Genomic DNA, 26,700 nt, shown 5'->3' with positions numbered 1-26,700 from the left:
GAACCGTTAAATCTTAAATCTCTCTTTTTCTTCTCTTGCCCTCTTCTTGCCAAGAAAAAATCGCACTGTGTGTTAAAGACTGTAAGTGGTGACTTGTGACTTGTATCTATGATCTGTTCACAGCTGTTAATACTCACTGTTTGGTGTGTAAAGTATACAGAAGTACTTTTTAAATTAATTATGCAGGCAAACACCCAGACTATTTATAAGCCTACCTCTGTTTCTTTCTGGAGTAGAGGAACTTCAAAGATTGGCATGTACATGTTATAGCTATAGAATTCATAGGCTTTTATGAACTGGGAAAGAGTTCTTGTGGTTTGACCACTGAGAACAGTTGAAAATAATTTCACCAATATCAGTTTGCCTTCTGATCTCTCTCTGCCTTTCCATTTAAGTCAGGCCACAGCCCTCCTGTCAGCCCACCTCCATTCCAGTGATGGGCATGGACATGTAAATTCCATGCCCTGGAGGCAGGTTTTTGTCTCCATGGGTAGATGGACGCTTCTCAGGTCTTCCCTGGGCTCTGACTGAGCATCCTTCCAAACCTGCGGGGCCCCACAGCCTTTCCCACCATCCTGCCACCCTGACCTGTCACTGTTTATTCTTGCTCCACTTCAGCCGCACCGTGTTACCGTCCATGCCTCTTCCGGGCCTGGAAGCTGCTTACAGTGCCGGCGGCAGTCACATGAGGTGAGGGCTCGCGGAGGGAGGGAGACGTGGGGCTGAGGGGGGTACTCTAGCAGCTGCTGTGGGTTGAGCTCGGTGCAGTTCTGGCCTCTGTTCTCCTTCTAAGCCTGATCTGCATCTCTCAGGTGCACAGGCAGAGGTTCAGCTTCAGGACTGTGTAACTAAAGTTGTGTGATTTGTGGGATCAGTCCCATTTACTTAAAAAATGAAAAAAGTCAAAATCAGGAGCCAGGTCATTGTACTGCAAGTCCCCTCAAGATACATCTCAGGTCTTGAGCCGATTTCAGTGCCCGGATGCTGTTGATCATATCCAAGCACAATTTGTTTGTTCAGTTCCCTAAATGTCTTCTTCCTGCAAGCACTCCTTGCCTTTTCCCATTTTTTTCCTTATTCACTGCATCTTCCAAGTTTCCTTATTCCACCCCAGGGAACTGGCTTGACCACATTCTTGTAGTTTATCACACATGCAGACACAGGCGTGTCCAGAAGCAACATGGGGACAGCCTTACGGGAATGTCACTTAGTGCCGGCGTGGAAGGTGAACCTGTCCCACATTTGCTTCTTTGTCTCTCTCTCCGCTGTCTCTCTCAGGCTAGAGCCTCCATTCCCTGCCTTGGTACCAAAGTCTCACCTGGTAACAGACTCAGCCGTCAGCAAGCTCCTGTTCTCAGCCTCAGAGTTCCCGGTTCCCGGGTTTGACGAGCTGGACGGTGTGACGGCCGCCTGCCCCCGACCACAGGGCAGCCCTCCAGACCAGAAAGAGGTAAACTTGGTGCGGTGGGCTCGGGTGGCAGAGGCGCCTCAGCTTCCACGACAGGTGCAGACAGCCCCCGGGTCTCCTTACTGCCACCTGTAGCTTCAGCCCAGTACCGGATGTCACCAGGACAGGGGCTCTTCCATTGGCCACTAAAGGGTGCCTGGGATCTCTTCATCCTCGTTGCTCTCCGGACCCTTTTTTCTTAATGACGCGTTTAACAACATTCAGAGAATTGAAGCACAGAGCAGGGGACTTCACACATTCAGAGATGAGTGAATGATGCTGTGCTTCAGTTTCTCAACATCCACTGTCTCCAACAGTTTTAAACTTGTGTATTGATCATCTTAGTATCTGAACTGCACGCACAGTGACATGAAGAGGGCAGTTGCTGAAAATGCTGTTGGGAGGAGTGGTTGGGGGAGCTCTGTCATAAAACTGCTTCCCGAAGCCACCTGTACACTGAGAAAGTAGTGTGGTGAGTGTCAACAAAGGGGCCTCTGTGTATTTAGAATGACTTACAACCTGTCTTTCTTCTTAAAAATAGGCTGAGCTGGAGAAGAGGCCGAAGAAAGTCTCACAGATTCGCATCCGGAAAACCATTCCTAAGCCAGACCCTAACCTCACGCCCATGGGCCTTCCTCGACCCAAAAGGTGAGCGCCTTCTCTAACACACACGGATGTATTTTTCTGGAAATTGTTTAGTATAATATAGTGGCCTTTTCAATGATCATATACTCTGAGCTTTTGTTATATCAATACTTCTAGGAATTTATCCAAAAGAATTTCACCAGTACTGTGGCCAGAGATTTGTGTGCAGGGTTCTGGGTCACTTCCTGAGCTCTCTGTGCCAGGTCCCTCTGTGTTTACAATCCCAATGCCTCCTCCAGGGGTGCTGGGAAGTCGGCACTGCTGTTGTCTCCAGGCTTAGGTGCCGGTGCCAGGGCTCAGTGGCTGAGACACCTGTGTTATGCCGGAACTTCTGTCCTGGCCCTGGTGGCTCCTATCCCCACAGGTCTCACTCAACCGCACAGCCCAGACTCACGACATTCTGCACACAGAACTGGAAAGCGACCCACAAGTTATGAGAGAAGTCTTTTTTTTTTTTTAATGCTAGATCCGTGTTATGGTACAGAGATGATTTAAAATTTTGGATTCTAAAGATTTTTGTGACAGAGACGATTGCTCATCCCTAAAGAGCGAAGTGAAAAGAAAACGGTTACTAAATTATGTATTGGGCATGATTCTGGATTGTGTATTTGACATGACTGGAGTTTGGGGATGATGTGCATTACACATATGTGCTTCCCAGGTGGCGCTAGTGGTAAAGGGTCCACCTGCCAATGCGGGAGATGCACGAGACCCGGGTTCGATCCCTGGGCCCAGACGATCCCATGGAGAAGGGAATGGCAGCCCACTCCAGGATTCTTGCCTGTAAAATTCCATGGACGAGGAGCCTGGTGGGCTGCAGTGCTTGGGGTCACAAAGAGAGGGACACGACTGTGCATGTGACACACGCACACACACACAATGAAGACACACACATTTTTATAAGATGTCTAGTTACATTTCCTTTGGGATGGATTTCACGCATTCATTTCTCATTGGCGAATTGAAGCCTGGGTCCCTTGATTAACCCAAAGTAAGTTATTTCACCCTCCTGAACATCAAGGACTTACCTGTAGAAGGTAAATAAGAATTCCCAATATTTAAAATTGTTGTACAGTCCAGTTGAGAAAAAAATGTATCTATTTTATTGCTTCACACAATACAGATGTGACAGTTAACTGTTACTATGATTGACGTTCCGCTTTTCCCACTTGGTTTTATCTTAATGTGTTGTATCCTATAGTTCTTTTATTGATCATCCTACAATGTCTTTTCTTTCTTTTTTTTTTTTGCAATGTCTTTTCAAGAGAAATTTTTAAAGTATTTCAGATATCCTGTGTTGAATAGTCCTTTTTATTAGAACAAAATAGGGTTCAGAATTATGATATCCTATCTTCAATTTTTTGGTAGATATAAGTTCTAGAAAACCTTATTCACCTTATTTAGATAAGTAGTAGGAGTGGAGAGAGTTTTAGTGGAATAGTGACATTCAACCCTTTCAAGTTCTGTCAAGTAATATTAAAAAATACCTCAGTGATCTATCATCAAATTATATTTAATGATTTATCACTTAATTTTTTTTTGAAAGCAAAGAATTGAAAAGTGCTGACTCCCTTGGGTTCTGTTACCCAGGCTTTGCAGGTAGGCAGTGTCTTGGTTTGTGGGACGTGACCCAGGAGGATCTGACCAGTATCAGATGGCTAACAAATTACATGCTACTTTGTCACTTAGAGGTACTTTATTTAATCCTATATAATGAGTGAGCTTGAAAACTAGGATCTTCAATAAGTCTTTACCAAAGACATTTTGATTAAGATGCTTTTATTACTTCAAGTACACTTTTATGTCTTGAAGATGCTGATTTAGTGCCTTAAACTTATGGAAAGTTTTTGACATGTAACTTAATTAGCAAAGGCATATTTTATTTTTCAAGCCCATCAGCCGGATCAGTCTTATTTCCTTACTTTTCTGTTTTCCAATTCAAATGCAGTCGTCCCTCAGTATCCTCGGGCAAGTGGTTCCAAGAGCTCCTGTGGATACCAAAATCCATGGATGCCCAAGTTTCTTACATGAAACGGCACAGTGCCACAAATACGGTCTCCCCTCCACGCCCAGGGCTATGAAACAATAATTATGTTAATATTCACCTTCAAGAGAACCATACAGACCATTGAGAAATAAACTATGGAATACATCTTATAGATTTCTAAAAGTCATAAGACAAAGTTTAAATCTATGTATAAAAATTTCCTGTTATTGAATTTATAATAAAGCAATGTGATTTGTAGCTAAAATAATAAGTTACAAAGAGAGGACTATATAACAAAGCATGATGTTGCTTCAGTACATGTGTGCACATGCAGGAATCAAACTGTGATTAGACTTTTAGGAACAACTAATCATGGGAAAAAAAAGATCCATTAATTAATATAAAATCTCATCACTTCAATGTAGGGTACAAGTGTATCACTGCAAACCAATTGTCATGGCAGCTCATCATATAATTTTTGTTGTTAACAGAAAGTAGAAGTTGTATTTTATAAGATGAAGATTGAATAATTGACTTAATGTTTCTGTATAACATTTGATTAAAATTCTTCTAAGTTTTATATACTTTATCTTCAAAAGTTTGATAGTCCCAGTAAACATTTCAGTTACTTTTTTTTTTTAAGAAGAAGAATCAACTATTAAGTCCAGCTTTTCTAAGTGATAACAGACTGAGTGTTGAGAATAGTTTGAAAAAGACATTGTGTACAGTTAAACTTTTAGTTTTTGGTGTTTGAAACTCTCTTTCTTAAATAGGCGTTGTCTGATGATAGTCAGGAGGTGAATGAAACAAAGTCCCTCTGAGAGCTCCATCCCACACTGAATCTGAAATCCAGATATCCTTATACCAGACCCAGTCTCCTCTCGATAAAGCCGCTTCATGGAACCTTGTGTTAAGTGGGGAGAGACACATCCCAGACAAGTTTACAGTGACTTCATTAATCTGTAAAGAGGGGTTGGTGAGATCAGTGATTTGATTCCGATACTAAGGTAGAATTCAGGGTGGATGGGACTGTTCGGGAAGAATTTGTGGGAACTTATGCATGAGCGTACGGACACTTCTAGATGAGTCATGAGCAGGAGATTAGAGTTCAGGAGGTTGATTACGCTGGAGCTGAGTTCCCGTGTGCTCTCTTGAAAGTCTTCCAGTATGCCGGTGTGAGGACCCGTGGTGTAGCAAAGCCTTAGGGGTTTTACCTTAGTATCACATATCAGTCTGAGTCCATTCAGAGATGGAAACCGCATGGTATGTTAAACAGGGCAAGTTTAATATTAAAGTGTTAAACTATAAATATAACAGAAGAGTAACCATAGAGGTGTACAGAGAATTTTCTCTAGTTCCGGGGAGCTGCTCTTGGTTGCAGTGGGCAGGCTTCTCATTGCACTGGCTTTTCTTCTTGCGGAGCCCAAGCTCTAGGGCGCTTGGGCTCAGTAGTTGCAGTTCTGGGCTCTAGAGCACAGGCTCAGTAGTTTTGACACATCGGCTTAGTTGCTCTGCGCCATGTAGGATCTTCCCAGACCAGGGATCGAACCTATGCCTCCTGCATTGGCAGGCAATTCTGAGCCACCAGGAAAGTGCCCCGTACAGAGAATTCTGAAGGGCATCTTAGGGCCCTCACCTCAACTGGAGTCTCATTTTGTTGCAGAAGGTATGGTTGCAGCCATCAGATGGCTGGGTTGCTAACACTGGAGCTGGGTGAGCAGGAAACAACAGCAGCCTTGTGGGACACGAGATGAGGCTGGAGGGCTGCACCCAGGGTGTTGGGGTGCTGCTGCAGTTGCGTGGCCTACAGTGGGGGATGCTTGCTCCAGGGGAGTCACAGGAAATGACCCCCAGGAAGTTGGGGTCCCACCATGTGCTTCTGTCCCTGAATGCCTTATCTGTGGTGCAGTGGTCACCAAACTAGTGCTGCAGGAGTCCTTGGAGGCTGCACACTCTGGCTCTTCAGCTGGGACTGAGCCCCTCCAAGTGTCCCCATCTGACTCCACCTCAGACACCCCAGTACACAAACACCCACGATGGACCATGTGGCAGGAGCAAGAAAAAAGCTCCCTTCCTCCTCCAGTGTTCGTCTGGTGCCTTCTTTTGCCAAAGTCCAGCACTGTACTCACTGTGGAAAAGAAACGTGTAAGGAGGCCAAGATTCCATGATCACAGAGCAGGTACCGAGGCCACGTTCTGAGCTGAGAAGCAGTAATTTAGTAACTGGTACATTCCAGTAAACAAAATTTAAAGCAAATACACTTGACCAGGCTCTGTAGTTTTAGGAAGAGATATGAATGAACGGGAAGCCACGTATTTAACGTAGGTACAGAACTAAAGCATGAATAGCCTGGAAAATTCAGCAAACAAGTGAAATAAAAGAGTACTAGTCTTGGGACTTCCTGTGTGATCCAGTGGTAAAGAATCTGCTGCCAATGCATGGGACATGGGTTCGATCTCTGGTCCAGGAAGATTCTACTTACTGTGGAGCAACTAAGCCTGCAAACTGCAACTGCTGAAGCTTGCATACCCTAGAGCCTGCATACCACAGCCACTAAGTATGAGTGCCTAGAGCCTGTGCTCTGCAATAAGCCACTGAAATGAGAAGCCCATGCAACACATGAAGAGTAGCTCTCACTCGCTGCAACTGGAGAAAGCCTGAGCAAGACCCAGCCCAGCCAAAAATAAGTAGATTTAAAAAAAAAAAAAAAAGAATATAGTCTTAAGAGATCTTAAAATATGTTGTAAAATCTCAGCAATTTAAACAACATGATGCCAGGGCTTGCCTGGTAGCACAGTAGATAAGAGTCTGCCTGCTAACACAAGGGACATGGATTCAATCTCTGATCCAGGAAGATCCCACATGATGCAGAGCTGCTAAGCCCGTTTGCCACAACTACTGATCCCACGCTCTAGAGCCCGCAAGCCATAACTACTGAAGCCCACGTGCCCTGGAGCCCACGCTCCACAAAGGAAGCCACCACAATTAGAAGCCTGCGCACTGCAATGAAGAGCAGCCCCCGCTGACTGCATTAGAGAAAGCCCAAGTGCAGCAGCGAAGACCCAGCACAGCTAACTGTAAAGCTGTGTGTATGGTAAATAATCCGCCTGCATGTTGATGAATAGCAGAAACCAACACGATACTGTAAAGCAATTATCCTTCAACTAAAAAAAAATTAAAAAAAAAAAAAAGAATCTGCCTGCCAGTGTAGGAAATGCAAGGGACCAGGATTGAGTCCCTGGGTTAGAAAGATCCCCTGGAGTAGGAAATGGCAACCCACTCCAGTGTTCTTGCCTGGAAAATTTTATGGACAGAGGAGCCTGTTGGACTACCGTCCATGGGGTCACAAAAGAGTCAGACATGACTGAGTGACTAAACACACATGTACATGTCAAAAAGTAAATAAATATGGCAGAATGGAGAAGAACAAAACAACATGATGCCAGAGGATTAATATACAAGCTTGTAAAACAAAAATAGGGGTCCATAAATAGACACAAAAAGATAGAGAAATTTAATACGTAACAAAGGTGTCCCCTCAAATCAGTGATGCAAAGATGGGCTAATCAGTAAAGTGCTACTGGGACAGCTGGGCAGCCATTCTAAGAATAATAAAGCTGGGTCTCTATCTTAGACCTTTCACCAGAATATATTCCACATGAAATCAGACTTAAATGTAAAAAAAAAGAAACTTGAAGAAATCAGAGGAAATGGTTAACTATAACAAAATTCAGAGTCAAAATAAAAATCTGAATAAGCTATTTCATAAAAATTGTATCTTTCCTGCTGGGGAAAAAAGAAACAAGCTATAAACAGACAAAACACAAACTCATATATACAGGGGACTATTAGCCATAAAAAGGAACACATTTGAGTCAGTTCTGATGAGGTGGATGAACCTAGAGTCTGTCATACAGAGTGAAGTAAGTCAGAAAGAGAAAAACAAATATCACATTTTAACACGTATTTATGGAATCTAGAAAGATTGTTCTGCTGAACCTATTTGCAGGGCGGCAATGGAGACAGAGACAGAGAGAACAGATGACAGGGCGGGGAGGAGAGCTTAGAGTCCAAAGACAGAAAGATGATCTGAAAAGAAGCCAGGGCGGGGAGGAGAGCTCCGAGTTCCAAAGACAGAAAGATGATCTGAAAGGAAGCCAGGAAACTTTGTAAACGTAGACACCAAAATCTTCAAATACTAGCAAACTGAATCCAGCAACATATTTGAAAAAATGGTTATACCCATGACCAAGTGGGTTTTATCCCAGGAATGCAGAGTTAGTTGAACACAGGAAATCAATCCGTGTAGTATACCATGTTAATAGAATAAAGGAAATTTAATTAACAAAATAAAGAGATAACATGGTTAGCTCATTAGATGCATAATTACAAAATCAAAAGGCAACGTAGAACACTGCTAACGTTTAAATTGGGACAGTATTGATTAGACTTAGAACTTCCCAGGACCTTGTGTTGTTTGAGAGAAGGGTAAAAATATTACTGCACTTCAGTTTCTAAGTTAAATATGCTAATCAAAATTCTTGCAACCGCTAAAAGAACAGAAGATGTGTAATTTTTAAGCCAGGAGGGGAGGGTAAAAAAGAGAACAGTCAGTCAAAGAGAAGAAACATTGAAAAAGTAGGAAAAAAAGAAGCTGTAAGCTAAGATAATAGGTACAGATCCAGTTATATCCCTCCCAGGAAGTATAACTGAACTGAATCTCACAAAGTTAAGATCAGCAGCATGAAAAGGAAGATCCAGGATTCATGGTTCACATGAGACATATCAAGAGCTATTGGAAAGTAAAAGACCGGAAAAGGATAAAGTTGGGAAACCAATCCTGTTGCTCTTAGGAGACCGTGAAGGGACTTTCCTGGTGGTCCAGTGGCTAAGACTCCAAGCTCTCAATGCAGGGGGCCTGGGACTGATCCCTGGGCAGGGAACTAGCTTCCACATGCCGCAACTAACCAGCAGAGCCAAATAAATAAATCTGTTTTCTTAAAACCGAGACCATGAAGAATTTATACCTTTTTCTCTTTTCAGGTTAAAGAAAAAAGAGTTTAGTTTAGAAGAAATATATACCAACAAGAATTATAAATCTCCTCCTGCAAACAGGTAGGTACACACAAGTAGGAAATAATAGATTGGGAGGGCTTCTGAAATGATCGACGTAAGTCTCCAGTCTTTTCACTTTGGAATGGGTTTTATGTTCAGTTCTTCCAGTACCGGATCTCAAAAATAACTAGGATTGGTATTTTCAGTGTTCGCTTGAATTGGAGTCAGCAGTAGGACAGGAAAGAAATGTGTCAGGTTGGTCATCCTCTTTTCGTTTGTACTTGTGTCTTCAAGACTAAGAATCATTGATCTACAGATTTGACTCCAAACCCAAATACAGAAGACATTTCACTTACTTGGCTTTGTGTGGGTCTAAATTCTATTCAAATCGTTAAACGTGTATTGCATTCCTGTGGTGTCTAGGATGAAGGAGGAGAGTTTTATCCTATAAGATAGGATGAGCATTTGCTATGAAGCTTTTGTCATATAATGCTGTTCATTGCAGCATTGCTAAATATTGGGTTGGCCAAAAAAGTTCTTTTAAATTTGTCCATACGATTTTACAAAGCTGAACAGACTTTTTGGCCAACTCAATAATAGGAGAGGGTTGGAAATAACTTTAAAAATACCCATTACTAGAGTTCTGACTAAATTACGATCCATCCTGACTGTGGGTTACACCGCACAGCCACTTAAAATGGGATCCCTGCGTACCCAGCTGGGGCGCTCTTAAAGGTTATTGCTAGTCAGAGCGGCACAGCGCACAGGAGAGCCTGTGGTCTGCTACCCCTTGAGTAAAGAGGAACCCAGACTGCTGGATGGATGGTGCCGTGAGTTGGCAAACTACAGGCCAGGTTCAGCCAGCTGCCTGTTTACTTTCTTTTTTTCCAGTCCTATGAGCTAAGAATGATCTCTGTTCTTTCAAAGGACTGTTTAAAAAATGAAAATAAATATGTAGCAGAGACCCAAGTGGCTCATCAGTTTTTAAAATGTTTGCTACCCAGCCCTTCACATATCAGGGCTGACCTCTGCTGATGGCATGTTCACCTGTGCACGTCTGTATGCTGAATGACTTTGGGAGGATACACGAAACACTGTTGCTAGTGGGGTGGGGGTGTCTTACTTTTATTCTTTACCATCCTGTCCAATTTCTGTTTCTTCACTATGTGCTTGTATTCAGTTCAGTTCAGTCGCTCACGCGTGTCCGACTCTTTGCAACCCCATGGCCTGCAGCACACCAGGCTTCTCTGTCCATCACCAACTCCTGGAGCTTGCACAAACTCATGTCCATAGAGTCGGTGATGCCATCCAACCATCTCATGCTCTGTCGTCCCCTTCTCCTGCCTTCAGTCTTTCCCAGCATCAGGGTCTTTTCCAGTGAGTCAGCTCTTCGCATCAGGTGGCCAAAGTATTGGAGTTTCATCTTAGTATCAGTCCTTCCAATGAATATTCAGGACTGATTTTGCTTAGGATGGACTGGTTGGATCTCCTTGCAGTCCAAGGGACTCTCAAGAGTCTTCTCCAACACCACAGTTCAAAAGCATCAGTTCTTCGGCACTCAGCTTTCTTCACAGTCCAACTCTCATATCCATACATGACCACTGGAAAAACCATAGCCTTGACTAGACGGACCTTTGTTGGCAAAGTAATGTCTCTGTTTTTTAATATGCTGTCTAGGTTGGTCACAGCTTTTCTTCCAAGGAGCAAGCGGCTTTTAATTTCATGGCTGCAATCACCATCCACAGTGATTTTGGAGCCCCAAAATATAAAATCTGTCACTGTTTCCATTGTTTCCCTGTCTGTTTGCCCTGAAGTGATGGGACTGGATGCCATGATTTTAATTTTTTGAATGTTGAGTTTTAAGCCAACTTTTTCACTTTCCTCTTTCATCAAAAGGCTCTTTTGTTCTTTACTTTCTGCCATAGGGGTGGTGTCATCTGCATATCTGAGGTTTTTGATATTTCTCCCAGCAATCTTGATTCCAGCTTGTGCTTCATCCAGCCTGGCTTTTTGCCTGATGTACTCTGCATACAAGTTAAATAAGCAGGGTGACAATATACAGCCTTGACGTACTCCTTTCCCAATTTGGAACCAGTCTATTGTTCCATGTCTGGTTCTAACTGTTGCTTCTTGACCTGCATACATATTTCTCAAGAGGCAAGTAAGGTAGTCTGGTATTCCCATCTCTTTAAGAATTTCCCACAGTTTATTGTGATCCACAGTTAAAGGCTTTGACATAGTCAATAAAACAGAAGTAGATGTTTTTCTGGAACTCTCTCGCTTTTTCTGTGAACCAGTGGATGTTGGCAGTTTGATCTCTGGTTCCTCTGCCTTTTCTAAATGCAGCTTGAATATCTGGAAGTTCATGGTTCACATACTGTTGAAGCCTGGCTTGGAGAATTTTGAGCATTACTTTGCTAGCATGTGAGATGAGTGCAATTGTGCAGTAGTTTGAACATTCTTTGGCGTTGCCTTTCCTTGGGATTGGAATGAAAACTGACCTTTCCCAGTCCTGTGGCCACTGCTGAGTTTTCCAAATTGCTTGTATTACGTATTCAAAGTGCTTGTGTTACATATTCATATATATATATATATATATATATATATATATGTATGTATTTTTTTGGTCATAAAAAAATAAAGCTCCAGGCCAGAGACAGGAGCTGAGTCAGGAGGAGTGAGCCTTCAGCATAGATGGGGAGGGTCGGTGGCCCCCCAGGTCTGCGTGTCAGTGATCCTGTCTTGTACTTCACCTTTAGGTGTTTAGAGACCATTTTCGAGGAACCTAAGGAACGAAACGGTACGCTCATCTCCATCAGCCAACAGAAGAGGAAGCGAGTCCTAGAGTTTCAGGATTTCACAGTCCCTCGGAAGAGGCGTGCACGTGGAAAGGTCAAGGTAGCAGGCAGCTTTACACGGGCCCAGAAGGCAGCACTGCAGAGCCGCGAGCTGGACGCACTCTTGATACAGAAACTGATGGAACTGGAGACCTTCTTTGCCAAGGAAGAGGAGGAGCAGGAGCAGTCATCCGGCTGCTGAGTGGCGATTCAGGTTGGGGGTCTCGGCTTCAGACTTTTCTTGGCCTCCTGGAAGAGGATACCTGATTTTGCCCTCCCACCTAAACCCCTCAGAGCACAGGCTGTGGATTTTTACCTCCTTCCGGGTGCAGCCTCTGTTGGAGTTGGTGTAGGAAGGCCCTCCAGCTTGTACTGCTGAGCACAGAACCTCAGGAACGCTCCCTTTCTCTTGGAAATGGCCCCGGATGACGCCGGCCTCCTCACCCCATTCTCTGCCATCCGTGGAGGGGCACGCGGCACCCCTTCAGCAACACTAGGTTTCAACGACTCACAGCATTTGCACGTCCATGTGAAAGTCCCACGTCGTTTATGGTGGTGCTAGACCAAGATCATTCAGACATGTGGCCTGGGGAGAGAGACCTGGCGTCCTGTCCCATGAGGTCTCACTGGCTCACTTCAGTAGTTGAGGAAAGACGAGCTGTTGTGTTTTCTAATCCTTTGAGTCCGTCTGTCCAGAACCAGGGGTGTGTGTGTGAGTGTGTGTGTGTGTGGCTTTTCCCTATTGTCTTTTCCCCTCTGTGACTGTGGGTCACTAGTGCCAGAGGAGCCCGTCCAGGGTCCATTTGAAGTAAGTTGCACTTTTTAATGTTGTGGTGTTGATTAATTTGTTTTATTTCCCTCTTTTTTTTTTTTTTTTTAAATTTTTGCTGCATGTTTGGAGCCTTTAAATGTGATTTTAAAACGAATTTTTTAAGACATCAAGGAGAAAGACAATACACATCTCCAGAACACACGACAGGCATTTGACCCGGTTTGTTGGTGGGTGGCCAAGAGCCTTCCTTTCCCATCAACGCGTTTGGGCAGCCTCTTCCCCACATGCAACTCGGGGCATGACTGTTGTAACTCATCTGGGTTCTCATTCTCGGCCACTAACTAGATGTATTTATTGTAATGACGGAAGTAAGAGCAGATTTCTCTCCTGGTCATTTAACAAGTCGGAAAGTTGGGTGTGGTCTCAGCGGGTTTCATCTGAAGTGGTGTCCATGACAAAGGTCCACAGCGGCCCTGGTGGTGACGAAGGCCAACCCAGAGTGTCCACAGCTGCCAGACCTGCTTGGTCCAGGGGGAGAGGGGGCCAGCCGAGGTCACGGAGTTCACGGGCAGCCCCGTCCAAGGGCACCTTGCTGTCCTCTGGGCTCCTGCGTCAGTGCTGCTGGAAGCCTGGAGGAACGTCAGGAAGGTCTCTCAGCTTCTCTGTGTGCACCCGAGGAGTGTGTGGACGGGGGAGCGGCCGGCTGCTGTGTGAGGCCCCCAACCCAGAGGCTTCGTCCCATCCCACGTCAGGCCTGTGTGCCCTCACCCTGCTCCCCCTTCCCCTTCCCTTGAGTTTTATCTTTTCTTTTCATCTCTGTCTCTGTAAAAAGAGTGCAGAGAGTTAGCATTCCTTGGCTGGTGAGCCAGACCCTGAAAACCCAGCCCAGGCGCCGGCCGCCACCTCCACCCTCCTCCGGGGAGCAGTGCTGGCCAGTGGGGACGTTCCCAGGCAGCCTGTGAGAGGGCTGGGTGGTCCCATCCTGGATCATGTCTCTTGGGTTCCTTTTGTTGCCCCGTGAGTCAGCGGGCGGGGAGATGGGGTGGGGGGTGGGGGTCTCTATGTGCCTTTCCTCTGCAGGCTGATAGTCTGTGCCTCACTGGAGCAGAACAGACAGTGTGAGAAAAGTGCCACATCTGTCTCGTCGGCCCGCTGCCTCAGGCAGAGCTTTCAGGAACCGAAGTACCGGCCTGCTGACCCACGGAGGCTTCTCAGGCCATGGCCACGCAGCATCGGAGGAGAGTCAGGCATTCACACCGGCCGTGGACAGTGCAAACCAGAGGCTGCCACCGTGCATCCACTTTGCTCAGACTGTGTACACATGACCTGTGTGTCGCCTCAGCACCTCTCCCATCCTGGGACAGGGTCCTCAGACACAAATGCTTCTGTCCATCTTTTTGCTCAAGGGAGTAGGGATGAGTTTGTGCCCACGTACGAACATTTTTAGGGCGCTCCCTCTGGACAAACTCCCAGCAAATGAACAGAACCCTGTTTGCCAGCTCCGTCGCCAGTGTAGATGAGTCCACCGTGGGGCAAACGTGGCAGACTGAAGTGGGTGCGGCTGCAGTTTCACCAGTGTTCTGGAGATCCAATTTCAAGTTTGCCCTTTGCAGGCATGGCACCTGTCAGGGCTGGGAGCGGGGTTTGGAGCTGCAGCGTCTGGAGGGGAGGCATGGAGGAGGTGGAAGCCGGGTTCCTTCCTGTCCTGGGAGTGTAGGAAGTAGCTTCTCTGAGGCCAGCTTCCCCTTGTAATTTTCGGCCTGCCTCTGGTCCTGCCTCATTCCGAAGTTAAGAAGGGGCCCCCGCTGCAGACTTGAAGTTGCTTGCCTGAATCCACGTCAGGTTTTAGCTGTGTTCAGCCGCACCTGTCTTAATGTCTAACAGCTGCAGCACTGTCCGTGGTCCTAGGAGCTATGCCACGTGCCACCAGTTGGCTGCTGGCGCCACCTGCCCAGAGCCTTGGGAGGTCTGGTTCTGGGCTTGGAGTTGGTAGTTTCCATGGATGGGGACTTCCCACCCCACCAGATTTAGTGATTTTAATATGGGAAAGAGAGGAGAAATCTCAGGTCCAATCAGTGGTTCTGCCCGTTGGCTTTTCACTGACCCCTCAGCTGTGGTTTTCTCTGTCAGTTTCTGGCAGTATTGGCCACCCTCCCCCTTTTTCTTCTGGTTTCCTTTGCAGCTTCATTTCTCTATCAGTTTAAATGTACCTCATCACCCACTCAAGCAGATTATGTCCACTTTTTCACACTGACCTTACTCTTAAGAGCTACAGCCAAGGAGGGTGCAGTGCAGAGACATGTAGCGTTTGCCTTACTTGGAGCCGGAAGAGCTCAGAAACTCATGCTGTGAATCTGGAACTCAGCACTCCCCCTCGAGCTGTGAAAATCAGACACTTTGTCACAATATTGCCTGGAAAGGCCTTACCAAGGGCACCAGAGCCAACCTGAGGTTAACTGCAGATCCCACCTTCTGGGCTCAGTCCTCCCCGTGGGGCTGGTTCTCTGCCTGCCAGGCCGAGGGTGGCACAGAGGGTGCAGGGCAGGGCCATCAATCCAAGGCTCTTGCAGCTGGTGGAACACAGAGCCAGTGCTCGTTTCCAGGGCTAGAATTTCATCTCATAATGTACGTCGAGATCTGCAAAAGACCAACTTGTAGGCGGTGGTACTTTCCCCCGTTCCCTGGGGGCCGAGTATGCAGTCGGTGCTTTCCTTAATTACCTTGTGTTCTGTTTTCTGTGCGTGTCCCCCGACCCCAGTATCATGGAAAGGACCTCTGAGACAGCATCGTGGGTGGCTGTCCCCAAAGTCTGTGGTTGGCCAGAGGCTCGTAGCCCCCTACCTTGGATTCGTGCACGGGGAGGGCTCCTTGCCAGAGCCAAACTTCCTGTATCAAAAGTTGGCCAGGAAGAAGGCTTCATTTTACTAAAATCAAAGTGTGACACTATCATCTAGCCACACACTGAGCAGCAGAGGCTGTTTATTCTGATTGTGAAGCAAGGGTCCCTGCATAGTCCGCCCTCTGGCACTGCACCCTGTCAGATTGGATCCTTGTACATCGTGTGTCTTCTCGAGCCCCTCTCTGGTGCTGAATTGGATTTTAATCCTTGGCGAGAGACCTCAGCATCTCCTTGGGCTGGTCTGGGCCAGTAAATAGCCGCCTGAAGTGTTTATATAATTATCATGGTCAATAGTTAAGTGAAATTTGTACATTTTTGGTAACTTGGCACACACAATGCCCCTGCAGTTCTTTTCTGTTCGGTAGTTTGTGACTAAAAATCCCACTGTTATGTGTGTTAATTTATGAAAATAAAAAGATTCTTTTTTTTTTTTTTTTTTGAAAACCTTTCAGATAACTCTCAAGGCTCCTCTTATGGCTTCATAAGTTAAATTTTTACCTGTAATATAATGAGGTTGCTATTTATTTTAATAGACATTCCAAAGTTACATATATCACAACAAACATGTTTCCTCCCAAAGTGGTCACCACTTTTTGAGGACTGGCCTGTGCTCAGGGCATGTGTAGAGCTCCACCTGTGGGTGGCCTTCTGAGCCAGTTGTGCAGCATTTTAAGTTTACTCAGGCGGTGGATCATTTTGAGGGGCTTCAGTATCTGGAAACAGCTAAGACTCCTTGAGATTCATGTCACACCCCGTTAAGTTGGGTAGGGAAGCTGTGTGTGTGGTTTTTGAATAGTGCTGGTTTTGTCACATGGCTGGGAAATGAAAAAAGCAGTAACAAGTTCAGGTCAAAATAAACATCAAATATTAGTAAGATGTCTGGAAGAAGAGCTTAGCCTGCTGAGGAGGCTACCTGGGAGAGTATAAATATGGTGGAGTACATTCACTTACTTTTAAAAAGGCCTTGAAACAATAAAATGAAAAAAAGGTCTTGCCTTCTATCACATATCCTTCCCAATTGTACGTGAGTTTAGGCTGCGAGTCTTCTGATTCTCAGCTCTGTGTTTAACCAGTGGAAACTCAAGAGAATAACTGAATACAACGCTATTTACCATCATGCTGATATGTTCCAGAAAGAAGCAAAATTCCTGAGGATATTCTTCATCCAGAGGAAAAGCAGTGCCCAAGTCTTTCTTCCTGGCCTTTTTCCAATTCCTGGATTTCTGCAGCAAAGATCTCTGTCCATGTGGTCTGTCACCTTCAGGGAGCATCCTGCCTGGCGGATGTGCTTGTGCTGGTTAGGTTTCACGGTTACTTAGAGCAGAGTCCTCCCCACACCTTTTCTTCCTTTAGAAGGAAGAGGCCCGTCATCACCTGAGGCAGTGTTACTAGTTTGGTCCTTTATGTCTGGCTGTGCTGGGTCTTTGTTGCTTCGCGGGCTGTCTCTAGTTGTGGCAAGCAGGATCTACTCTCTAGTTGCGTGGGCTTCTCATTGCAGTGGCTTTTCTTATAGAGAACAGGCTCTAGGCACGTGGGCTTTAGTAGTTGGGGCACACAGGCTTAATTGCCCTGTGGCATGTGGAATCTTCCCTGGACCAGGGCTCAAACCCATGTGCCCTGCATTGGCATGTGGTTTCCTAACCACTGGACCACCAGGGAAATCCCCATGTTACTGCTTTAGTATCCCCACCACAGAAGCATGCCTTGATAGGGCCTCTTGAGAGCAAGAGGTCCAAACTGATGGAAGAATCCTCTACTGTGGCCTGCCCCCTGCGTGTGATGGAGACCTAATTTCTGCAGTTCCTTCTGGGACTTTTCTTGAGGAGGGTTTTAGAAAATCCCCAGTTCTTCAGGTAACTTCCAGGGTCACAGGTGAGTCTTTTCTAACGGCTTTTTCAGGCTTACTCCGTCCTCTTCCCTCCTCGCTGTCAGCCAGTACTTCTGCTTGGGCATTTCCCTGGGGTGGGAGCAGTTTGACCAGGACTTGCACGCAGACCCTTGGCCGGTGCAGGCATGGTCCTCCCTATGATGTATTCACCCAGCATCCTGGTGCCCAGAAGGGTTTTCTCCCACGTGATGCCCACAGACACTGTTCAGCTCTCTGCCTTCCCAGATCACTCTTAAAAGTGTACCCTCCCCCCACCCCCAGCTCCTGGTAAATCCTCTTTCCGATGCTTTATGTGTCTAGCATTTATAATTTCCTCCCTGTATCTGTTCATCCCTGTAAGGTAGGCTCCTCTCTGGTCCCTCTTGAGACCCCTCAGGCACCTAAAACACTGCCGCCTTGTTCAGTAGCCAAGTGGTGTCCGACTCTTTGTGACCCCATTGACTGCAGTATACCAGCTTGCCCTGTCTGTCCTTCACTCTCTCCCCGAGTTTGCTCAAGCTCATGCCCTTTGAGTCGGTCATGCCTGGTATATATTATAGGGGCTCAGTAAACACTTGATTGTGAATGAAAGGTCGCCTTCACTAACAGAACCTATTGTTTGACAGGCCGGCTGAGGTCCTCTCCATCCTGCCGATTCTGAGTATTTGAAGACCTCATGACTCTCCTCCCTTTTATTACCCTTCCAGGGACCTGGTTGGTGGCTGCACAGCAAGTGAACTGGGGCCCTTTCCCGGCGCGGCCACACCCACTCTGACCTCGCGACGTCTGATTGGCTGTAGCTCACAGGTGGGGCGGGGCCAGCGAGATGTTCTCACCTCCTGTGGGGTCGCCTACCTTCCACGTACCTCTCCGCAGCCCAAACTGGAGCCTGCATCCCTGGCCCTGGGCACGGACACGCCGGGATGCCGAGGGTGGAGGCTCCTGCAGGCAAGAATCGTCTTGAGAATTTTTCTCCCTTTTGCATTTTAATGTCAGACTTTGGGAGAGGGTAAAATGGTCCTTGGAAGAGTACAAACACGGGGCAAATATCCCCAGGTACTGCAGTGGTTGATGGGTTTCCCCCTACTGCCACCAGCCCGAAGTGATCTAATTTCGCCGTTGTCAGAACCACTCACTCCCTTGAAATCCTTCCCCAGTGTTCCTCTCTCCCACAGTAGCGTTTACTGACCCCCAGTGCCAGTAAACCAAGGTAATGGCACTGTTCATTACCTTCTTGAATCCTCACAACAACCTGATGAGGTAGATGTTTTTAATCCCCCTTTGTGGATGAGGAAGCTGAGCCTTAAAGACTGACTGACGGCGCAAGTGCTTGCGCCGAGGTCTCTTCCTACACCACCCGGTGCAATCCACCTCTGCTAGCAAACCCCACCCCTCGGCCCACACCTGCCTCTCCAGCCCCGCCCCCAGGCGCTCCGCCCTCTGGTTCTTCAAACCCTCCTTGCTGCCTCTGGCCTTGATGCTTTTGCACAAAAAGCTGTACCGTCGGGTGCACATACTCTTTCTTCCACCCCTACACTTGACTGCCTCCACGTCTTCGGGTCTCTGGAGGTTTTTGCCTACGGCTCCTTCCCTGTTAGGCGCCTCTCAGCTGCTTCCTCAGCCCACACACTCCCCCATGCGCTCAACTACCTGCACTGCGATCCACCCCCTCTCCACCCTGTGAGCTTCAGAGGAGCCCGACCGAGTACATTTATCTGCCTACAGGTCGTGCACCACATTTAGGTCCGCAACACACCTTCGGAAGAACTTTCATGATGTTCTCTAAGAGGCCAGGTGCTGGAGGTGAGGCCCGGTGAACCTGCCGCCCTCCTTACAGCCTCCTCCTCACGTCAGCAGCTCCTTATGGGTGTGTTTGTTTCCGTCACTGCCTCTTCTGTCAACTCCTTTCCCTCCCTCTCTCTTTGTCCAGTAAGTACCCCTCTCTTCTCCTCATTATATAGACACAATCTAGAACTGATTTATCATCTTAAACATTTATGGGGACATCCTTGGCAGTCCAGTGGTTAAGACTCCACACTTCCAATGCAGGGGGCACAGACTGGGTCCCTGGTTGGAGAACTAAGATTCCATATGCTGCATGGCTGCAAAAAAAAAAAAAAAAATATATATATATATATATATATAATTGAACAGAATCCCAAATTAGGCACATGCTGCCTTAAAATCATAGAACTTCATAGCTGGAAGGAGGCCTTGAAGCTCTGATATGTAAAGATTTTACATCCACACACAGACATATATATTCTTAAATTTTAAGGGGGTTGGAACATGTTCATATGTATATACATATACACATATATATGGAGAAGGGAATGGTAATCCACTCCAGTTTTCTTGCCTGAAGAATTCCATGCACAGAGGAGCCCGGCGGGCTATAGTCCATGGGGTTGCAAAAGAGTTGGATACGACTGAGCAACTAACACACACACACACATACATATATATATATATACATGTATGTATATATACACACACAAAGATACACACATACTGAAGATGTCAGAGGTTGTATACGAGTGTCTTTTACTTTGCTTTGTTGTTGTTTACTACTGAAAAGTGCTGATCACCTTCCCCTGTAGAACTGTGCTAGAATTTCCATGTTGTTGTTCAGTTGCTAAGTCATGTCCGACTCTTTGAGACCCCTTCAACTACGGTGCAATTTCCAGGCAAATTGGAACCTTCATCACTACTGATGGGAATGCAAAATGGTACAGCCACTTTGGAAAACCTTGTGTCAGTTCCTTAAACAATTAAACTATTGTTGCTGTTCAGTTGCTCGGTTGTGTCCAACTTTTTGTGACCCCATGAACTGCAACATGCCAGGCATCCCTGTCATTCACTATCTCCCAGAATTTGCTCAGACTCATGTCCATTGAGTCAGTGATACCATTCAACCATCTCACGCTCTGTCCTTCCTAAAGAATTTCTATAGCAAGTTTCTATGCTGACAACCAACGTGGATCCTCAGATGTGAGATGAGGTGCTGAAAGCCATGACTTCCACTCCTCTGGGCTGGCCGGGTATGTGCTTGTCCCTTTGCCCCTCTGAACTTGTCAGCAAGCCTTCCCTGGCCTTTTCTACAAGTATTTCCAGCTCTCCAGCAAGCCCTCTGTGTCTTTCCCCACCAATCCCAGGACAATTAACCTGATCAATATTCCATTGATTCCAATCTGAATTCTTGATAGTCACTGAATGTCAGAGAGCATAGACCATCCCATGGAAATAATTTTCCATTTTGGTGAACTATATCCAAATCCCTTCTTACATTTTTTCTTTGGGAGGCTGTGGCTAGCTCCCATCTCTGATGATGCCAGGACAGAGGCCCCCATGCAGGGTGCTCTAGACAAGATTTTAGACAACTTTTTCTGTGAAGGGTCAGACAGTAGCTATCTCAGGCTTTGCAAGCCATATGGCCTTTACTGCAGCTACTCAGCTCTGTGGTTGTAGCAGGAAAGCTGCTATAGATGCTATGTGAACAAATAGGGGTGACTGTATTCCAATAAAACTCGATTTACAGAACAGGAAGTGACACCTCATTTGCCAGCCTTCACTCTGGAGGATAAGCATCTCTACCTGGACTCAGGAAACTCCTCCCCCCTCGGATTTTACCCAGGGACTCACCAATACAATGTGTTTCTACAGAGACGACTTAAAGGAAAAATGAGATGAAACAAAATCTGACAACACATGAAATTGGTATAATTGTCCTGACCAGAGGAAACCATTGTCAACACATATTTGGAAGCTTCTAGTCCAGTGCATGTCAAAGGGTTGCTGGAAAGTAGCCAGGGGGGTCCGGAGCAGAGGGTTCCATCTGACCATGGTAAAGGTCCTCAAGTCTGTCCCAGGCAACTACAGTGTTTTTTCCTCCTTTTTATACCACCAGGACCTGGTGTGACAGTAGGTGGGGTCCTAGGAGAAGGGTCGTGTCTTTTACTGTACGTGGGGCCTGGGCAGGCCACAATGAAAACGGGAGATCCTGTGTACTGCAACTAAGACCTGGTGCAGCCAAATGCCTTTTTTTTAATGGAGCTAGAGATGAATCCATGTACCTTTGGACACCTTATCTTTGACAAAGGAGGCAAAAATATACAATGGAGAAAAGACAAACTCTTTAACAAGTGGTGCTGGGAAAACTGGTCAACCACATGTAAAAGAATGAAATTAGAACACTTTCTAATACCATACACAAAAATAAACTCAAAATGGATTAAAGATCTAAATGTAAAACCAGAAACTGTAAAACTCCTAGAGGAAAACATAGGCAGAACACTCTCTGACAATCATGTCCAACTCTTTGCGACCCCATGGACTGCAACACACCAGGCTTTCCTGTCCTTCACCATCTCCGGGAGCTTGGTCAAACTCATGTCCATTGAGTCAGTGATGCCATCCAAACATCTTATCCTCTGTCGCCCCCTTCTCCTGCCTTCAATCTTTCCCAGCATCAGGGTCTTTTCTAATGAGTTGGCTCTTCGCATCAGGTGGCCAAAGTATTGAAGCTTCATCTTCAGCATCGGTCCTTCTAATGAATATTCAGGATTGATTTCCTTTAGGATGGACTGGTTTGATCTCCTTGCAGTCCAAGGGACTCTCAAGAGTCTTCACACCACAGTGCAAAAGCATCAATTCTTCAGCATTCAGCCTTCTGTATGGTCCAACTCTCACATCCATACACGACTACTAGAAAAACCATAGCTTTGAGTAGATGGACTTCTGTCGACAAAGTAATGTCTCTGCTTTTTAATATGCTGTCTATGTTTGTCATAGCTTTTCTTCAAGGAGTGTCTTTTAATTTCATGGCTACAGTCACCATCTGCAGTGATTTTGGAGCCCAAGAAAATACAGTCTGTCACTGTTTCCATCATTTCCCCATCTATTTATCATGAAATGATGGGACCAGATGCCATGATCTTCGTTTTTTGAATGTTCAGTTTTAAGCCAGCTTTTCACTCTCCTATTTCACCTTCAAGAGGCTCTTTAGTTCTTCTTCACTTTCTGCCATAAGGGTGGTGTCATCTGCGTATCTGAGGTTATTGATATGCTCCAAAAATCTTGATTCCAGCTTGTGCTTCATCCAGCCTGGCTTTTTGCATGAGGTACTCTGCATATAAGTTAAATAAGCAGGGTGACAATATACAGCCTTGACGTACTTCTTTCCCAATTTTGAACCAGTCTGTTGTTCCATGTCTGATTCTAACTGCTGCTTTTTGACCAGCATACAGGTTTCACAGGAGGCAGGTAAGGTGGTCTGGTATTCCCATCTTTTTAAGAATTTTCCAGTTTGTTTTGGTCGACACAGTCAAAGGTTTTAGCATAGTCAGTGAAGCAGAAGTAGATGTTTGTCTGGAATTCTCTTGCTTTTTCTGTGATCCAATGGATGTTGGCAATTTGATTTCTGGTTCCTCTGCCTTTTCTAAATGCAGCTTGAATATCTGGAAGTTCTCAGTTCACATACTGTTGAAGCCTGGCTTGGAGAATTTTCAGCATTACTTTGCTAGCGTGTGAAATAAGTGCAATGTGTGGTAGTTTGAACATTCTTTGGCATTGCCCTTCTTTGGGATTGGAATGAAAACTGACCTTTTTGAGTCCTGTGGCCACTGCTGAGTTTTCCATATTTGCTGGCATATTGAGTGCAGCACTTCAACAGCATCATCTGTTAGGATTTGAACTAACTCAGCTGAAATTCCATCACCTTCACTAGCTTTGTTCATAGTAATGCTTTCTGAGGCCCACTTGACTTTGCACTCCAAGATGTCTGTCTCTAAGTGAGTGACCATACCATCATGGTTATCTGGGTCATTAAGATCTTTTGTGTGTGTGTAGTTCTGTGTATTCTTGCCACCTCTTCTTAATATCTTCTGCTTCTGTGAGGTCCATATTGTTTCTGAGCCCCGGGTGAGCCACTGGGGAAACCCAATTAAACTATACAACTCAGCAATTCCACTCCTAGGTATATACAAAAGAGAAATGAAAATATATGCCTATACAGTAAACCATATATGAATGTTTATAGCAGTATTTTTCATAATTGCTAAAAGGTAGAAATGATTAACTATGACTGGATAAAGAAATGCAGTCTATCTATATAATGGAATACTATTCAATCATTAAAATGTGGTACTGGTACATGTTCTAAAATGGACAAACCATGAAAATATGCTAAGTGAGAGAAACCAGTTATGCAAATGCATATATGATATGATTTCATTCATATGAAAATGCCAAATAGGGAAATCTATAGAGACAAAAAGGAGATCATTTATTGCTTGCATGCTCAGTCACTTCAGTGATGTCTGACTCTTTGCCACCCAATGCACTGTAACCCACGGGCTCCTCTTTCCATGGAGCTTTTCAGGCAAGGATACTGGAGTGGGTTCCATTTCCTCTTCCAGGGAACTTCCCAACCCTGGATCAAACCGGGGTCTCTTGAATTGGCAGGCGGATTCTTTACCACCAACGCCACCTTGGAAGCCCCCGTTCAAGAAATGGCAACCCACTCTAGTATTCTTGCCTGGAACATCCCACAGATAGAAGAGTCTGGTGGGCTGCAGTCCATGGGGTCGCAAACCAGTTGGACACAACTGAGCAACTAAACAGCAGCAAGCACTTCACGTAAGTGGAATTAAACAATATGTGTCCTTTCGTGACTGGCTAATTTTACTTACCATAATGTTTTCAAAGTTTATTCCTGTTGTAGCGTATATCAATACTTCATACTTTTTTTTAATATTTACTTATTTTGCTGTATTGGGTCTTAGTTGCTGCTCACAGATCTTTTTTCCAGCATAGGAGGTCTTTCGAGTGGTGTCTGGGATTCTCTCTCTAGTTATGGCTTGGGGGTTCAGGGGTTCCAAACTGTGGATTTATTAATAGCTGCCCAATAGCATGTGGGATCCTTGTTCCCCAACCAGGGATTGAACCCATGACCCCTGGGTTGGAAGGAAGATTTTTAACCACTGGACCACTAGGGAAGTCCCTTCATACATGTTTTTATAGCTGAATAATATTCTATTATACAGACATATCACATTTTTATTTATTCATCTATTGAACCATTTTTTTTTTTTTGGCTATTGTGAATAATGTTACTATGAACATTGGTGTACAAATTTCTGAGTCTCTGCTTCCATTCTTTTAGGTTATACCTGGGTGCTTGATTGGGGCTTCCCAGGTGCGCTAGTGGTAAAGAACTCAGTTAGGAAGATCTCCTGGAGGAGGAAATGGCAACCCACTCCAGTATTCTTGCCTGGAGAACCCCATGGACAGAGAAGCCTGGTGGGCTACGGTCCATAGGGTTGCAAAGAGTCAGAGTGAGCACGCACACAGGTGCTGGATCATATGATAATTCTGTTTAACTTTTTGAGAAACCACCAAGTCATTTTGCATAGCAGCTGTACCATTTTACATTGTTACCAGCAATGCGTAAGTGTTCTGATTTTTCAAAATCCTAGCCAACACTTGTTATTTTCCTTTCTCTTTGATTATAGCCATTCTAATGGGTGTGAAGTTGGTATCTCACTGTGCTTGTGATGTGCATTTCCCTAATGATCAGTAACACTGAGCATCTTTTATTGGCCTTTGGTATATTATCATTGGAGAAATGTCTGTTCAAGTCCTTTGCCTATTTTTGAATTGAATTATTTGTTGTTGTTGTTGTTGAGTTTTAGTAATTCTGTATATATTCTGGAGACCATACCCTTATCAGATGTGTTTGTTTGCAAATATTTTCTCCCATTCTCAGGGTTGTCTTTTCAATTTATTGACAGCGTCCTTTGATGCCCAAAACTTAAATTTTGATGAAATCCAACTTTTGTTATTTTGTTGTTGCCTATGCTTTTGATGTAATATCTAAGAAATCACTGTTGAATTCAATGTCATGAAAATTTCCCTTGTTTTAAGAGTTTTATACAAGATGTAGTTCTTGGCTTTAGGTCTTTGATCCATTCTGAGTTAATTTTTGTATATGGTATAAGTGTTAGTCACTCAGTAGTGTCTGACGCTTTGCAACCCCATGGATTGTAGCCCGTCAGGCTCCTCTTTCCATGGAATTCTCCAGGCAAGAATACTGGAGTGGGTAGCCATTCCCTTTCTCCAGGGTATCTTCCTGACCCAGGGATTGAACCCAGGTCTCCAGCACTGCAGGCAGATTCTTTACCACCTGAGCCACCATGTAAATATTCAGTTTCCACAAATGCACTTCATTTTGAAATAATCTCCCTCTCCCACTTCTTTTTTTACCCTGGTTTTGAGTTACTACTCTCAATGAATAGTAAAATCCATTCTATACTCCCCACCTGCTTCAGACTTTTGAAAACCATAAAGGGAAATGTCTCCTCTTCAATAGGAAATCCGATGCCTGTTAGGCTCCCTTTAGAGCCTGGTTATGTCCTAATTGAGCATAACCAACCATGTAGAAATGTCAGTAATTGCAGGCACCAGGCAAATATCAAATGCCTGGTGAAGACAAGTACAATTAGCAGCTTAGGGAGGAAAAAGCGGAGCTATATTCCTTTAGTTTGGGGACCCATATTCAGCCAGATTCTAGGCAAAGGGCTTAAAAAGAAGAATGTTTAGTTCATGGGTTTTGGAACTAGAGATGTATGTTCAAATTCTAGCTTTTCTCTTTTATAGCAGTATGCCCTTTAGCATTCTAGTGGTTAGCTTTCCTGAGCTCTGATTTCTCTATCTTTAAAATAAGAATAATTCTCAGAGCTAGCTGCCGAAGGCAGATACTATTAAGTCTATTTTCACTTAAACCTGAAGGTCAAGAAACTGCAGGAGCACTCGCTGTCACATCAGTTACCTCGTGCAACGACTAATTGCATTTCTAGGTGATCGAAGACCTCTGGTCTCTGGACTCCCTGATAGTACAGCGATGAGAAGTGAAGAATGAGACACCGTGCACGCTGAGTCATTAGCACAGAGCTTGGCACTTAAGAAGCGCTTACTCAACGGCAGCTGAGCTGTGGACGCTTTCAGATTCCCCACCCGTAAAATGAGCAATTTAGCTCAACTGATCCATTCTCAGACCTTGGGTGAGTCAGATTTTCCGGGCACATGCGGAAACGCACGTCAGAGGGAGGAAGGAGAACTGGCAACCCGGCGCCCAGGTCCAGGTTTAGCACAGTAGGCGCAGCCACCTTGCTCACCTACCCGACCCGGCTCTG

General features: G+C 45.3%; 1 protein-coding gene across 7 annotated transcripts in view; it reads left to right on the top strand.

Annotated features, from left to right (window-relative positions):
• PRR14L (proline rich 14 like) overlaps positions 1-25,405 on the top strand; it is a 50,014-nt gene extending 24,609 nt beyond the window's left edge. For 6 of the 7 annotated variants that reach the window (XM_015475599.3, XM_005218190.5, XM_002694639.7 and 3 more), the window contains 5 exons: positions 619-690; positions 1,279-1,450; positions 1,989-2,095; positions 9,123-9,194; positions 11,894-25,405. In XM_015475599.3, the coding sequence (XP_015331085.1) occupies positions 619-690; positions 1,279-1,450; positions 1,989-2,095; positions 9,123-9,194; positions 11,894-12,173 (703 nt within the window). In that variant the 3' untranslated portion in view covers positions 12,174-25,405. The remainder of the gene's footprint in view (positions 1-618; positions 691-1,278; positions 1,451-1,988; positions 2,096-9,122; positions 9,195-11,893) is intronic. The other variant, XM_059876438.1, reaches the window with a different exon arrangement.
• The last annotated feature ends 1,295 nt before the right edge of the window (positions 25,406-26,700 follow it).

The sequence above is a fragment of the Bos taurus genome, chromosome 17 (assembly GCF_002263795.3).
Source record: "Bos taurus isolate L1 Dominette 01449 registration number 42190680 breed Hereford chromosome 17, ARS-UCD2.0, whole genome shotgun sequence".
NCBI classification, from domain to species: Eukaryota; Metazoa; Chordata; class Mammalia; order Artiodactyla; family Bovidae; genus Bos; species Bos taurus.
The sequence above is the reverse complement of the archived record's forward strand: the minus strand, read 5'-3'. Positions and strand labels throughout refer to the sequence as shown.